The 16,260-nt window shown below is 36.1% G+C and overlaps 2 protein-coding genes across 3 annotated transcripts; both read right to left on the reverse strand.

Moving 5' to 3' along the window:
* Positions 1 to 540: 540 nt before the first annotated feature.
* Positions 541 to 7,216, reverse strand: LOC133862007 (65-kDa microtubule-associated protein 3). Of its 2 annotated transcripts, XM_062297843.1 has the most exons (14): positions 6,907 to 7,216; positions 5,533 to 5,614; positions 5,199 to 5,405; positions 4,690 to 4,941; positions 4,366 to 4,575; positions 4,115 to 4,270; positions 3,833 to 3,992; positions 3,592 to 3,743; positions 3,414 to 3,501; positions 2,947 to 3,020; positions 2,737 to 2,811; positions 2,331 to 2,599; positions 1,144 to 1,231; positions 541 to 1,047 (listed from the first exon to the last, which is right to left on the reverse strand). In XM_062297843.1, exons 2-14 carry the CDS (start codon positions 5,602 to 5,604, stop codon positions 757 to 759), a joined length of 2,094 nt encoding a protein of 697 aa, XP_062153827.1. In that variant the 5' UTR covers positions 5,605 to 5,614; positions 6,907 to 7,216; the 3' UTR covers positions 541 to 756. The 2 variants fall into 2 exon arrangements, with proteins under 2 accessions (XP_062153827.1, XP_062153826.1); XM_062297842.1 differs by having other exon boundaries at positions 541 to 1,231; positions 6,907 to 7,214.
* A 1,569-nt stretch (positions 7,217 to 8,785) lies between these two features.
* Positions 8,786 to 13,114, reverse strand: LOC133861855 (protein trichome birefringence-like 18). Its single transcript, XM_062297672.1, has 4 exons — positions 12,857 to 13,114; positions 11,597 to 12,567; positions 10,678 to 10,952; positions 8,786 to 9,854 (listed from the first exon to the last, which is right to left on the reverse strand). Exons 2-4 carry the CDS (start codon positions 12,300 to 12,302, stop codon positions 9,039 to 9,041), a joined length of 1,797 nt encoding a protein of 598 aa, XP_062153656.1. The 5' UTR covers positions 12,303 to 12,567; positions 12,857 to 13,114; the 3' UTR covers positions 8,786 to 9,038.
* Between the last annotated feature and the right edge of the window lie 3,146 nt (positions 13,115 to 16,260).

The raw sequence follows: 16,260 nt of genomic DNA on the forward strand, positions 1-16,260 counted from the left end.
TCACAATTTTTTTCTGCTTTTTTTTTTTTTTTGTTAACTAAAATTAAAGTATTTCTTTTGAAGTGGCCTTAAATTTACAGATATATAGGTTACAGTGAGCAAGAAATTGAATAAAAAAAAATGGATAAAAAGTTCATTAAACATGATCCCAAATCAATCTCATAAGCAACATTTTACTTAATAAATTTCTGTTGCGTTGTTGAGAAGCTTAAAATTTCACTAATTTTGTTCATATTTTTAATGAGTTTATTCATCTGTGAAGAAAGAGAGGAAAATGTGTAAATTTGTACACAAAAAATAATTTGTAAAATATATATATATATATATATATATATATATGAAAGACCAAGACTTATGGGGAAGGCATTTCTGGACAAATCCTACCAGTGTCAAATAACAGGAGGATACCCTTATCCTTTGCATGTCAGAAAAAAAATAATAATACTATTAATAATTAACTAAAAAAAAAACCCCCACATGATGCAATCGGCCAAAAATGCTGTCACTCAAGACCAGTCCACAACAACCACTGAACACAAATAAAAGATAATGGGAACTTTAAGCACATATAAAAGTGAGAGATCACATCAGTCAGGAGAGGACGAGTTCAACATCCCAGTCCAGATTCAGTACGCAAATTAGGAAAGCCAATTACACTTGACTTAGCCATCACAAACACCAAAAAAATAAGAGAGATCGGATTGAAAAACATGCTAAAAACAACAAATTAAAAAAATAAAGTCCACCTAAAACTAATCATACTTGTATCAATGACTTTATATGTGTTTTTGGAAGCACAAAACCAGCTCTCCTTTCCTCGAATGAATATTCAATCTCTTCTGGAATGTCTTCAACTACCTTAGTGCCAAAAGAGACAGGTGGGGGAGCCGGAGTCATAATTGTCTGCATAGGAACTGACACTGTTGAAGGTGTTGAGGGAACATGAAGCATGGCCAGAGCCTTGGGAGTTTTATTCTCTTCATTTGCCACAGAAATTGTCTTGGAGGGAGTAGTGAATTGCACATTGTTAGTAGTTGCAAGTGTTTTCTGCAATGTCTCACTATGTGTTATGTTCAGATCATCCGACAAGTTTGTCATGTTGTTCTTTGATGATGCTGTGGAAGAGATAGGCGAGAATGGTACCCGCATCATGGGTGACTCTACTTCACGAACAGGTGCATTGCCAAATGAGTGCTTTTTTACAGAGAGACCAGCAATATCCAAGCCTCTCCTACCTACATACATAAGCGATGAACAAAAAATAAGACAAATACGATACAAGAAACATTCTAACTGTGTTTCAATGATAGCACAAAACACAACAAAGAGCAGTGCTAGGAATACCAGCAAGAATTACCAGAACAATCTACCACTAATCTGGCCCTGTCTTCCCTCAAGACCAGACAAAGGATAAGCCTAAATGATCCATTTAATTCAAAGACGCCCTTACCCCGTTAGCCATCAAGAGTTCTTGTACAACTCAGCAATGTCCGAGCCTATGGTACAAGAAAAACATAAATAGAAAATGCAGCAATATTTCCAGGTCGTCTTTGGTGACACAATGAACAATGAAATGTATTACTAAGGCTGCTTGGTTCATGTATTTGGAAAACTCGCCTTTAATTAAGACCCTAAAATGGAACTTGAGGAAACAACAATCCACATCTCCCTTGGAGAGTATTATAGTGTGAAATTTTAACCCCATTAGTCTGAACTCTGAAGGTAAAAAAAAATGGTTGTTTTCTCTTTTCAAAACAATGAAATGTATTACTAAGGCTGCTTGGTTCATGTATTTGGAAAACTCGCCTTTATTTAAATTAGGGATAATTGCATCACTGGTCCCTGAGGTTGGCCTAAACTACGAATCACTTCCTGAGGTACAAAAAGTTTATGAAGAGTCCTTGTAGTAAACTATAATTATGAATCACTCATAAACCTGTTTTTCGTCCACCAAGTTAACAGAATCGTTAGTTTGCCACGTTATATAAGTAGTGAGACAACCTCTAAATATCGTTTGTATTGTAATCTACTAACGGACTTTGTTTATTTGGTGAACGGAAAACAGGTTCGGGGAGTGATTTGTAATTATAGTACCACAGAGAGTGATTCGTAATTTAGGCCAACCCTAGAGACCAATAGTGCAATTTTCCCATTAAATTAAGACCCTAAAATGGAACTTGAGGAAACAACAATCCACATCTTCCTTGGAGAGTAAAATAGTGTGAAATTTTAACCACATTAGTCGGAACTCTGAAGGTAAAAAAGAAAATGGTCGTTTTCTCTTTTCAAAACAAACAAAAAGAGAACATAATCAAATAAGTATAAAAAACCTACCAGCTGATAAAACTGAAAAGCAATCATCTTGAGGATTCAGTTGGTCATTATGGTGCACTCGGTCACTCTTCCTAATGGGACGCGAGTGGGGATCAGGTTTGGGAGTTTGAAGCATTGCTCCTCCAACTGAAAGTCTTCTACTGCTTGCACCTCCGGTTGACATCCTAGGAGCTTTTTTTACACACTGGGTCTTCGAGGGGCTGGGTTTTGACCCATAAAGTGCCTCTTGTTCTGCTATCAGCTGTCCCTGGAGTTTCTTCTGGTCCTGAGATAGAAATATAATTCATGAACAGGTCATATTAGGAAAAATCTTCCAGATGAAAAGACCAACTTCTAGGTCAAGACAGTCAAATAAAAGAATCTCAGTAAGGCATTTGATAGGGCCATGTAAAAGATCCATACCCGCTGCCTACGTCGTTCTTGTTCTTTTTCTTGCCGTAGTAAATTGTACTCTTCAAGCATAGACAAGAGACGGATCTAGACAACAGCATATAACAGGGAAACATTTCAAATAGATTGTTACAGAAGCAACTACGTGAAAACATAGAACAAGCTTCAAGTGGGACCAACTACTTAGAGACTCCGCCTTCAGAGATTTAGGGAAGTACTTACACCATCATACGTGAACTGAACGCCTCTCTCCTTCTCCCATGCCATGGTTTTTGAAGCCAGTGCATCAACCATTGCTGTATGCAAACCAAGACAGATGAAAAAATTGTAGTTACCAGCAAAGTATGTTGGGGGAATGTAAAATGGAGAAAAGCAAAGAAACAGCAAGAAAAGGCAGGTGCAAAAAGGAAGCTCAACAAGACAATCAACAGAAACATTAAAGTAAAAGAGAGAGAAAATAAATAAATTAAATTAAATTAACCTTTGCTTCTTCAACAGACTCAAAAGCTTCAGAATCATCACTTTATATCAAAATCAGTCAAATTTATCAATCCCAGTTTTAGATATGATTAAACTATTTTAACTAATTGACCTACATAAATGTGTCAGATTCAGCATGGTCCTATGATGTTTTTGCCTTTATAAGATTGTCTTATACCAAATGCCAACCCACGTGATGCAGTGTATACCTGGAAGTTTATTAACCAAAGCACGAGCTTTCTCAGCACGCTTGAGAGTAAGATGAGCACCTCTTCCGGCATTGTATCGGTTCTCATCCTGAACAACCAAAAAGTGACAATTAAGCAGATGGATTTAGGGTACAAAGAAAGAAATATCGAATATGAAGAGATGATAAAAACACCATACCCTATTATACTCTTCAAGCCAACTCTCCTCATCACATGCAGCCAACCATTTCTCAACCTTTTCAAGAATTTCTTTCCTGCTAAAAGCTTCCTCTTTAAGCTTAGCAATCTGAAGCTCAATTTGCTCAAGGATATAAGCAGGGTCCACAGCTCCTGCATCAGGGCAGATGATAAAGACAATCAAGACTCAGAGTATAAGTAGTATCAATCAGTGAGACCAAAACAATCATCAAGACAAATACCAGACTCTATTGCTTCAATAGCGTCTTCCATCATGCTATCTACTTCTGGAACCATATGTGTCTTTCTACAGGACTCCTCTAGCTCTGACCTCTTCTTCAGAACAAGCTCTTTCATTTTGCTTGACTTCAACTCTTCCAACCGAGAGACTTCTGCCTCAACCTGCATGATACATTTGCTAGTTTACAAATCCATCCACTTTTTTTTTTCCTTTTTCAAACAGACAAACCAAGAAACGAAAAACATATAATCACAATGAACCAATTTAAATGTCTATAACTCACATAATTAATAAAGTCCACAGAGAGAGTGTTTGGTTCAGTTATTTCATGTTCCGAAGCAGCTATATTACAGGTAACATTCTGAAACATCTGTTGCTCTTCAATTGGCGTATCCATCAAATTCCAGAGCTCCAACATGGTAGATGCAATATCTTGGAGCTGCCAAAGCATATGGGATTACAATGGTCAATCAAAGAAAAAGAAAAACTTTATATATAATCATAGGCTGAAAAGTGATTTGAACCATTATTTACCCTCTGCATTCTCTGTAGTTTAACCTCTCGTAACTTTCGTATTGCAGCAGCCAACTGTTCAATTGTATCATTACTTATATTCTTGGACTCTTCAGAATCACCTAAACTAGGATGAACTTCAGTTACTATCTGCTTGAAATCCACACCAAGCACTGAACAAAGCGAGTTCACGGTACAGAGGTGTTCCTGAATCTGCCTCAGACGATCACTCTATAGAAAAAGAAAGATTAAGTACCAGTAAGTAAAGAGCATTGAGCATTCAAATAATAGGCAGCAAAATTTGCCGAAATGGGAATTAGAATAGAATGAAAAAAATAACTCAACCTTCTCTTTTTGAAGTTCATGCAGCTTTCTGTGCAATTCTTCAAGCTTTCTCAAAGACAAATCACTATCATCCACAACCATTTTGGATGACATATATTCTGTGGATCCATAGACCTCATTTGAGATTTCCTGTATTTGTTGTTGGACTTCTATGAATTGATTTCTTCTGTCAGATTTCCTTTTCCGCATCTCCTCCAGTTGTGGAAGAATTTTTCTGAGCTCTTCCTTCAAGCTTCCAGCATTTTGATCAGACTGGAAAAAGAAGGGTGGGGGAGACGGGAACCATGTAAATTGTTCTAAATTGATAAACCTATAATACCAACTCCAAAAGGGAGAGAGAAACTTATGCACATAGCTTTCACCTTTTGAATAGTATAAAAGTCAAAACAAAATCAACACTCAAAATCACTGCCGACATATTATTATCAGGAAAAAAAGAAACAATCACTACTATAGTCATTAACAAAATAGCCAAGGCACAATTAAGTCATGTACTCATTACTGCTAACCTGCCTAATATGTACAGGTCGCTCCCCCATTGCAGAACAGATGGCAGCCAATTCTGCTTCAGAATCAGCTATTGCCTGGCGTAGCTGAGCTCTAGACCGATTTGCCAAATCTACCTTTCTCCTGTATACTTCTAGACATTCTTGTTCAAGCTCAAGTAGCATTTTATCCCTATCAGTATCTGACTCCCCAACTTCATCCCAAATAATCTGGTTTTAAAATGAATCAGGAGAGAGACTTTCAGCAAACCACATGTCCAGGAGAATTTCAAAAAGTTTTTGCAACAGGAGAAGGGAAACAAAAATGAAATTGCATATAAAAAAAAATATAAAGAACCTGAAGTTCATATAAAAGGGATCCACAGGTTGTTTCCACTTGCAGAAGTGGATCAGTTTGAGCATTAGACATATTGAAGCAGCTGCCAAGAAAAGTTCTCCATTAACATAACCAAAATATTTTGGAAAGTACAATTTCAGATTAACTACAAAAGCAACAACTATTTGCAACAAATCCAGGAAAAAGAAAGGAATTGTTAAAATTCAAGGATAAACTGAAAGCAAAAGAAAAAGGCTCTTTACTACATTAACACCTGCCAAGAATTGCATCAACTGAAATGGCTCTCATGTGGGGGTTCACTAAGTAGTGAACTGTATCCATTACAGACTCTACATACACAAAGGTATAAGTAATCAAGCATGCATTGCAAATTTAAAGCCAATTTATTCATTGTTTCTCGAGTACACTCCATCCAACTAGGAGAAAATGATAATCCAATTAAGCGGCTTTCACGCCAGATAACCCATTGAAGCTAGTTGATTCAGTGTCTCTCAAATTCAAAGCCGATCAAAACAACACATAGGGACAAAATAAAATCCATACGAGTGATCTCAGCATTTTTTTAACATCGTCCTCATTAGATTCTACATTATGTAGACTGAGGATCTAATACAAAAAACAATGGATTTCAAAGACCAAATTTTTACACCCACCCTTAGAAATCACATCCTTAAAAGTCAAAAAGCACATATTCAAACATTAATTTTCTACTACACCGTTTGGAAGACTTGGAAGAAATAACCCAAATTTTGCTTAATGCTCATTATGCTTGACTATCAAAGTGAAGCAAATTGAACCCAAACACAATATAAACAATAACATGGTTTCTCAGATCATATTCTTCACCAATTTTTCTTTTCTTGAAAAACTACGAATTCCCAATTGTTTCAGCCCAAAATCAAATCTCATTCCTCGTAATCCAAAATTTGAAAAAAAACTTCTGTCCCATATAATTGACATCGAGAAACCTAAAAATAAATCTCAGCTCGAAAAAATTGAACGCGAAGTCAGATTCATCAAAATCAAAAGAGAGAAACGAACCATAGAACATTCCGTTTGGTCAACTAGAAACTGAGGAAGGAAAACAAAGGGTTAAATACACTTAAGCCTAAAGGCCACCCCAAAAATAAAAAACCTAAGAGTGAAAACTCGCCTCTATACGTCCAAAAATAACAAAGTTAGGCCAAGTTTAGTGTGTGCAGTCCTAAATAAGGAAACATATAAATTTAGAAAGTTCCTTTCCATTCCCTCATTCATTTTTCCTACATTTTCTCGGCAACCAAACGGAGCATGAGAAGCGCAAAGATTAAGGGAAGAAAAAAGAGAAAAAGAAAAAGAAAAAGAGAGAACAGAAGAGAAGATTTGAGAACAAACCTTAACAAGAGATTTGCGAATCGCTTTTGTCTCAGATATTTTTTTTCTTGTGTTTCTTAGGAGAAACAAAATCGAAATGTTTTTTTTGTTTTCCTGAGAGGAAAGGAAAATGGGTTTTCCCTGGAAATGTGTGGGGTTTAGAGGGTTTGAAAGTTGAGGTGGGAATTAGAAAGTTTTTAGAGAGAGAAGTAGCCGTTTGAAGGAAAAGGGACCGTTGAAGAGCGTTGGATAGGGGTTTTTTTGTATTTTTATTGATTGAGATGGCATGGACCATAGAAGATTTTGAATTTCAAATTCTTGAGAGGGGGAGAGAGAGAGACGGCAAGAGCCAAGAGGAGAAGACTTGGATCGCCTGTTGCGGACGTTGGACTCGTGCTTACGTCTGACCAATGGAATCACGACGCGTCAGTCTATGAGCGAGAAACGGGACTTATAGATCCTAATTCACAGGTTTCGCCTACCTTGTCGTGGTGGTAAATGAATTTTGTGGTTCTTTTTTTTTAACTAAGCAAATTTTGTGGTTCAAACTTGATCTATTTTGGTAGCCAATAATTTTTTTTGCAGTTAAAAATAAAAAAATTAAAAAAAAAAAACCTTATCTCTTTGCGGCTCAATTTGATTGATTTTTGCCCCACAAATTGATTTCAGTATTGATATCCAAAAAGAGTAATTTTACACATACTCTCGCTTCTCTACACTTTTAGGTAGCTTTTAAAATCACCATTGGTTCAATGATAGTTTTAAAAGCTATATAAAGGTGTAGAAAAATGAATGTGAAAAAGTAAGAGTGTGTGTAACATTACTCATACAAGAATACAATGATGTTATTTATAGAAGGTGACATCCGTTCTCCAACCCTTGGTTGGGGATTTGGCGGTAGGTGTTGCTTGGGATTTTCTCAATAAAATTTATACAAACTAATGTAACAAGTGATTGACGGAAGACAAAAAAGAAATGGGATAACTTCAATTCGGTCGTGGCAGAAATTAGGCTTTTTTTGCCTATCGATGAGAAGTTGACACGTAAGCTTAAAGCAAGGAAATCAAATAGATGCAAAACACCTGATTTCTTTGTAGTGAAATGAAGAGATCGAGGGAGAGAGATGGGCGTCTTCACACTGGAAACCCAGCCCCGACCCGAACCAAACAACCAAACCCGGCGTAGCCCAAGTGGAAGCCGCGCCACCACGTGGCCGACCCGGGTTCGACCCCGACCACATTGTTGTTCATCATCTCCGATTGAACCAGAATGCCGAGAGCCCCAAATCACTAGACCAAATGTGATCACCGACTAGATCTCATCACTGAAAACCACCAAAAGGGCGAGAGGGAGAAATCCCGAGAGAGGACGAGGCTCAAGCCGAATCCCTGTCAACGGTGTTGGGAGGTCATGAGGAAGAGGATCGGAAGGCTCGCTGGTGGTCGTCGAGACTCTGTGGCTGGAGGACCGATCGTCTGGCGATGGGGAAGAGGTAGTGCGACTGACGGCGAGATTTGACGGGTTGGAGAGCTTCAGTTTTTTTTCTTTTTTTCTTTTTTTCTTTTCATGAATTTGGTGTGATCGGGTGTTTTCAACCTATAGTATTTTGATGTGTTCTGGTGTACTAAACTGACGCGGCATGTTATTATTGGAGGGCAGAAAATAGCCATTTTATGCCAATACCTGATAGAAGTTGCACTCAAAAAGAAATGATACAAATATATTTTATACCCATCTCTTTCTCCATCTTATTTTCGAATTTATTAATGGATTTGTGGGTCCCACAAACTCAATTGTGAATTTAAAACTTGATTGTATGAAAATAGTTATGGGCTAGGTGTATAACATGTCCTAAAGACAAAAACATCAAACAATGCATTAAAATGATATTTCAAATACGTGACACAATCAGCTTATATTATTATTACCTTTGCCCAAGGCCCAAGCAAAACTTAAGTTGCATCCTGTACCTCTGGTCTCTAGCTGCTGATCCGTTACAACAAATAATTTCTTTACAGAGGTATATATGAAAAATGAAATAACTCGACTAAATTTACCACCTTCCTGAGTATAAATTATATCTTACTGAACTAGCTAACCTTTATAATTAAAGACAAGGCAACAAGGCAGTCTGCTCGGCAACAAAACCCATCTCATTGCGAAACAACGCCCTTACTGCCCCCCTCATATTCTCTCCTTACGATTTCAAACACAAGTTCGTTCCAGGTATCAACCGGGCCTGGCATGCACCAGTGCAAGCAATCCTGAGGGGGAGGCTTTCCATCTGGGCCACGCTTTGTGATCTTATTTGGATCAGGGTTTCGATATGGTCCTGGATGTCCATCATGGCGGTAACCAAAGACTTGAGTAATATCCATCAGCCTCAACTTTGATTTGTTTGTTGCCTTTGTAATTGCACGGTTGAAACCTGAGACCTGTTTTTCATGCATTATTTTTGTAAACCCATTTTCTACCAATTCACCAACTGCAAGCGGTTTTGTCTTTCCGGTGCATGATCCGCCAGTATTCCAGGCACCACCCTCGTAATGATCCGGAGAATATGAACGGACAATTGTTAGCCCCGTGTAATTCGGATGCGTAGCAAGAGAGGTGAGAATTGTCTCAACAGATATCCCAAATGCCTCAACATTATTAACCTTCATAGGCCGAGACTTGTCAGGCCACCACAATTGTCCTCCCACAATCTCATTATTCAAGACGTAAACTGACTGCTTGGCAAACCAGTGGCCAGAAGAAAGAACAATCACATCAAACTTTGGGATGAATTCCATGAAGTGATCGTCAGGGGCATCAAGGTGGAGCTTCACCACACCCTCTGGAGCAAAATCAAGCGGTGCGGATGTTTGCTTGACAAGCCATGAGGACCATATCCGAATGATCGTTACAGATTTTGACTTGAAAAAATACCTCTGCATTTTACGGTTCCCTCGGTTCTTAGGAGCTTCTACCTGAAAATATTCCACAACATTTTTCCATTAGGAGGAAAAACAACAAAAGAAGTAATCCCAGATTTAGAAAGCCGAATCATCAAATACAATGCAAACCTAAAGTGTTTCATATAGAACACTAACACTTCATGTTGATAGGGAAGGCAAACACGTTTATCCAAGCCTAAAATGTGGCCTGACTAAGATGAACTGCGCCTAAATTTCTTTGTCTAATCTAAACCCTGAAAACTAACTCGAGTAAGGATCACTTAAAGTGACCAACAGTGGCAATTATCCAGGTCAGGCCTGGAACAACGAAAAATGTACTTACAATTAGCCAATATTCCGATTATATTCCAACAGTAGTCTATCTCTACAAATATACAAATTTAGCAGGGTGCAGCAATTAATTCAGGCTGAAATTGGGCCTAACTCACAGAATTAATCTATTCATTAAAGGAAAAACTCACTAAAAGGATATAATGCACTTATAGGGTTTAACTGGTGATTCAGTCCAAGTCAAGCCAAGTGTGTCTAATTTCTAAAGACCAAGCAAGGACCAATTATCACTTAGATATTTAGTTTACATCGTGATTTTGTTTTTCTTTTCTTTGTGTTTGTGTGTGTGTATGCGCGTGCGCGCATGTGCGAGCATGCAGGTTCGTGTCTAGGAATTATTCTAGACAATTAACCAGATATTAAGCATAACATCAATTTCATCATAACTTCCTAGCATCCATGTAGCTTAGTAAATTTAAGTGATTTCCCATTTTAAATACAATTCTAAATGGCTAAAAAGAAAATCCTCCTCTAAAATGGATAACTACAAAGTATAGGTAATTGCCTGCCAGAGAATGCACAGCATTGATTCCATCTGGTTTCGAGCAACTGAGTCCCCAATGAAAGCAAGTGTCTTCCCTCTCATTAACTCCAGAAATTTCTTTGGATCAAATCGGGGAAGGTCACACTGAAAGGGCTTCCATCGCCAATTCTCGTAGTCCCTGTCAGGCCTCCCATTTCCCTGGCAGTTCTGCATCTGTGTTAATACGGGGCATGTATTGTTTGTGTATAATGGTCCTGATGTATCATAAAACCAACTTCCCTGATACAGATCACAGCCTGCAGAATAGACAATGAAAACGCAGACTAAAAGCTCAGATGAAGAGATAAAGAGAAAATAAAAAGAGGAGGATAAAGTAATACATTTCAACAATGGAATGCTCATGATGGGCATTTATTATTGATTTAAAAATAAGGATCACGTTCGGAAGGGCATGGTAATAATAAGAGTATGATGATATTTCTAACTTGGGATACTTCTAATTTGTTGAACATTTGCCGTCTTTTTGCTATAGAAATTTTGCAACTAGATCAGGAAAGTAAAAAAAAAATGGAAGCGCCAAGTGAAGACTTAATATTTGGACGAGTAATGCTATATGTAAGACTCCTATCCCCCTCTTCTCCCCCCAGATGTAATATGGCTTTTAAAATCATCATTGGATTTAAGATAAATCACTATTGGATTTTAATCCAATTGTGATTTAAAAACCATCTCACATTTGAGAGGATAGGAGGGGAATAGGAGCCTTGCATATAGCAAATAATAATAGCAAGTTGTACTTCATCCAGGTAATTTGATATCTGATTCCAAAGCAGATATATTCCATAAAAGGAAAACCACAAAAATATAATAAGTGATAGATTCTCAGAAGAAAAAACAAAGCTATTGAAGAACCAAAGCGAAAAAAGGAAGTTGAGGCTACCTGAATCATTCGATCCCATATCCATAGAATTGGGATCAGAAGAAGAAGCTGTAGTATCATTTGATCCCATATCTATGGAATTGGAAGTATTCAAACTCCAAGGAACAGGTTCTTTAATCTCAACATTCATTGTAGCATTGGATGAATCAGAACTAGGCTTGGCATTCTCTTCTTTTGTCAAAGCAGAAGATGATTTGGGAATAGGTGCTGTTAGATCTTTCATCTCCTTGTCCTCCAAAATAACTGGTTGACCAGTTGAACTCAAGGGCACCTGCGACAAATTCTTATCAATCACTTGTGTATTGTTTTCCACCATTGGAGCATTTGATCCCACAGACGATGTTGGAACAGGTGCTTCTACATCTTTCATCTCCTTGGTTTCTGAAACAACCGGTGCTTCATTTGTACTCAATAGCATTTGAGAATCGGACTCAGAGACCAAAATCTTACCAACCATATCTACTTTGTCACCAACACTTGGATCCCTGGCACTCTGATTGCCCATAGAGATGAACAAATCCACCTTTTCCAAACTCTCAAGACCATAGAAATACCCACGAACCGTGGAACCAATCGGGTATGAGACTAGTATCCAGGAAGCAAACATTAAGAAGAACGCCATTCCTCCCACAGAAATCCCAATCCAGGAAACACTACGTGGATAAGCAGTCATTATATTTGAGCCTTTTTGAGTGGCCCAAGTCATAGCTTCTTAATCTAGCTCTACTCCTATAATAATTTACGAACCATTCAGGAGTTTCCAATACTAAATCAACTACCTTAAACCCCACCTTTTAAATTAAGTTCCTCACCAAAGAGGGTAATAATCAAGCATAAAAAATACTACCCCAAATTTCAACCCGTACTGGTGAGGACTTTGCCCAATTCTCTTAAAAAATACTTCTCTAAACAGCAATTTTTTTCCCCCCAAGTTTCAGTAACCAAATCGGAAACAACCTCCTTCAGCAATCCTACAGAATAGACACAACAACACAAGTAAATAAACAACCTGGAAATTTAATGATAAAAAATCCGGCTAATAATATAAACTTATCCCGGTTAAACTAATATATTGCTAAAATATCAACAAAAAAACAAAAAACAAATTCCCACACAAAACATCATAATATCATGCACTGAGTAATAATTGCCCGAAACATCCACGGAATGGAAATATTTTTGCGTAATATAACAACAAACGCGACTAGATGCAAAAAGGCACCGGTTTTCCGCGGGGATCAAAATGCCAGAAGAAACCACCTTTTTTTCGAAGATCTTCAAGAGAGATGAAGCCCGAAAGAGAAGCTCCAGAAACATCGAATTCGCTCAAACTTGCGGGAATTAAAAATGCCGAACGCGGATTCACACCTGGACAGATGTCCTACGAAGATGATGGACAAACGTCAACGTTTCTTGTTCGTGTCAATTTTCGCGAAGCTTTTTTTCAATTGAAAAAAGAAGAAGCGATATTTGCCTTGAGAATCAACGAGAGCGAGAGTGAAAGAAATAAACGCAGATCCTGTCAATTACAAGTACCCTGCTTTTCTTTCTTTATGCAAATATTTTGAATATTAATTTGTTTTCCGGATCAAGATTAGAATAATTGATTAAGTATAGGTGTCGCCGTATCGGTAAAGAGTAATGTTATATATCATCTCTTTGTCCTTTTTTGTTCCTTCAAAATTAATATGACTCTTAAAATTACTATTTGATCAAAATCTAATAAATGATCTATCATAAATTTAATGGTGATTTAAAGAGTCACATCAATTTTGGGAGGATAAAAGGAGGACAAGGAAATGATTCGTCGGTAAAACTATATTCACCCCCTTGGTTTGCAATTTGTAGGAAGGAATAATTGCACAATAAGTTCTGGGTAATGCTACATATCATCCCCTTGTCCTCTTTTTATCCTCCTAAAATTGATGTGGCTCTTAAAATTACCATTGAATTTATGATAGATCATTATTAGATTTTGATCCAATGGTGATTTTAAGAGCCACATCAATTTTAGGGGGACAAAAAGATGACAAAGAGATGATATGTAGCATTCCTCATAAGTTCTTGCGGTTGGCCTATATTATAAATCACTTCATGTAGTATAAAACATGAGTAATGCTACACATCATCCTCTTGTCCACCTTTTATCCTCCCAAAATTGATGTAGCTCTTAAAATCACCATTGGATCAAAATTCAATAATGATTTATCATAAATTCAATGGTGATTTTAAGAACCACATCAAATTTGGGAGGACAAAAAGAGGACAAGAGGATGATGTGTAGCATTACTCATAAAACATTTATAGAAAGTCCTTGTGATAATCAATAATTACGAATCACTCCCTGAACCCGTTTTTCGTTTATCAAGTTAACAGATTTCGTTAGTTTGTCACGTTATACCCAATAAAAAATCGACACATTTTTATTACAATAAAAAATATATTAAAATATATTAAATTTTATTTTTATTTTTATTTTTGTTTTAAAAATAAAAATAAAAAATAAAAAGAATAGTGAAGGGGTTGGCAGCCACCCCCATTGGCTGGCCACCCTTTCACTATTTTCTATTTTTTTTTTTTTTAAATAATAATTAAAAATAATTAAGTAATCTTAGTGCTAACTAACTTGCAAGTACATGTCAAAGAGTTTAGATCACTTATAGACATGTTGGCAAGTCAGATATTGAAATTTATTTTTTTGAACAAAATCAGTTATTTTCGCCTTTTAAAGCATAAACTATCATTCATTAAAATCGTTTCTTAAAAAATAGATTTTGAAGGTGAAGTACATTTATTTCCAAGTTGTTTTTGACAAAATTTATTTTTTAGAACGATTCCCTATTAATCACTGAAAATGACTCGAAAGTGAGGAGTACTTAAAACTTAATTTCAATTAAGTGTTTAACATTTATTTTTTTAGAACGATTCACATTAATCACTGAAAAGGACTCGAAAGTGAGGAGTACTTAAAACTTAAATTCAATTAAGTGTCGTTATACATGAAGAGAATCATTTATAATTATTTGTTTAATTTTGAGAGAATTTAAATAGATAGTTGTAAAAAATTATTTATAAGATTCATTTGATGGATAAGTGGTTTAGCAGTCAATTTTATTTGGTCAGGTGAATTTCATAAATGGTTTCTCACAATTATCTGTCTGAATTATGTCAAATTCGAACAAATAATTGTAAAATGATCCTAATCCGTTAAACAAGCCCCATTATCATTATCTCCCAAGTAAGAATGAGAAATAATATTTTAAATCAATTAGATAATAAAATAGAGAATTTGTTGAAAAGTGTATAGAAAAAACAATAGCTAAAATAAAAAGTTTAACTTTTTTACTATATATTTTTATATATTGTTGGTGGAGATTATGGGCGAAGCAAAAAACTCTTATGGGCAAGGAGTAGGGGCAAAAAAATTTTGTTAGTAAGGACTAATATGCTAATTTTAATTTTTATTTTACCTCACCTAATTTTTTTTTTGTTTTTCGGAATTGAGGGGGGTCATGGCCTATACCTCCCAAATAAATTCATTCCTGCTGGAGATGCTCTTAATTTCGTAAGATCTCAATCAAAGGGTAGATCATGTGCCTAGGCACGTGGTCTCCTTCTTTCTTTTTGGCCGGGGTTTATTTATTATTGTTGAGATTAAGGTTTTTGGGTTTTTTGTTTTTTAAATAAAAAACAAAAAAAAAAAAAAAAAAAGTTTAGATCATTGTTTACAGGTTATTTATTATTGTTGAGATTTTTTTTTTAACAAAAAAAAAAAAAAAAAAAAAAAAAAAAAAAAAGAAGAAAAAGGGAGGAGGAAGAGGATAGAAGGTTGTTGAGTTGTTTTCTTTTCGCTGCTTGATGTTCCTTGCTCAACTTTTTTCTTTTCTTTTCTTTTCTTGTAGGCATCCCTGAGAATATATTTTCCTTTTATCAAATAGTTACACAGTGGTGTGATGTGGAGATCAGGGGCCATGATCGGTCAAATTTTCTGATATTTTTATACTTTTAATAATTTAAATATTCAAAAGGCATCCCTACAAAAAAGAAAATAATAAAATCCTAAATCTATTAAATTCTTATTATACCTCATTGATGAAAGCATAGTCATAGACAATAACTGAGCTGATTAATTCCCCACTACTAAACATATACCATGGGATGATTTAAATACTCTTCCAAAATAAATAAAAATTTGATTTAACAAATTATGCACGTGTGATTTTTTTATTGAAATCAGCTAAATGTTGTCAAATATTATTTTGTAACAAACCACATACAGTGCAAATTTTTATCAAAGCAATAAATTATATAGATTAATGAGAATACCTTCAATAATGATGGGTTGTAAATTCCTCATTTTACTGTAACTAATTACAAGTAGACAAGGCTGACAAGCCATCAAAAACCAAAAAATACAATAGACATTAAATCACCCTATCTTTTCCCAACTCATCAATGTTATTCTCTTAATCTCCCATGAGGTCAAGCTATAATACTACCAAAGTTACAAATATTCGTTTTTTTAGGGTAGGCAATTTCAATGCGTGTTGGGTGATTCATGAACCAACCCACAAACCAGTGGGTCATCGCCGAAGAGGAGGAAAACACCGAGAGAAGGCCTGTGAACTGAGAGAGAGACTGACCAAACGAGAAAACAGAGGACC

The sequence above is a fragment of the Alnus glutinosa genome, chromosome 2 (genome assembly GCF_958979055.1).
Source record: "Alnus glutinosa chromosome 2, dhAlnGlut1.1, whole genome shotgun sequence".
Lineage (NCBI taxonomy): Eukaryota > Viridiplantae > Streptophyta > Magnoliopsida > Fagales > Betulaceae > Alnus > Alnus glutinosa.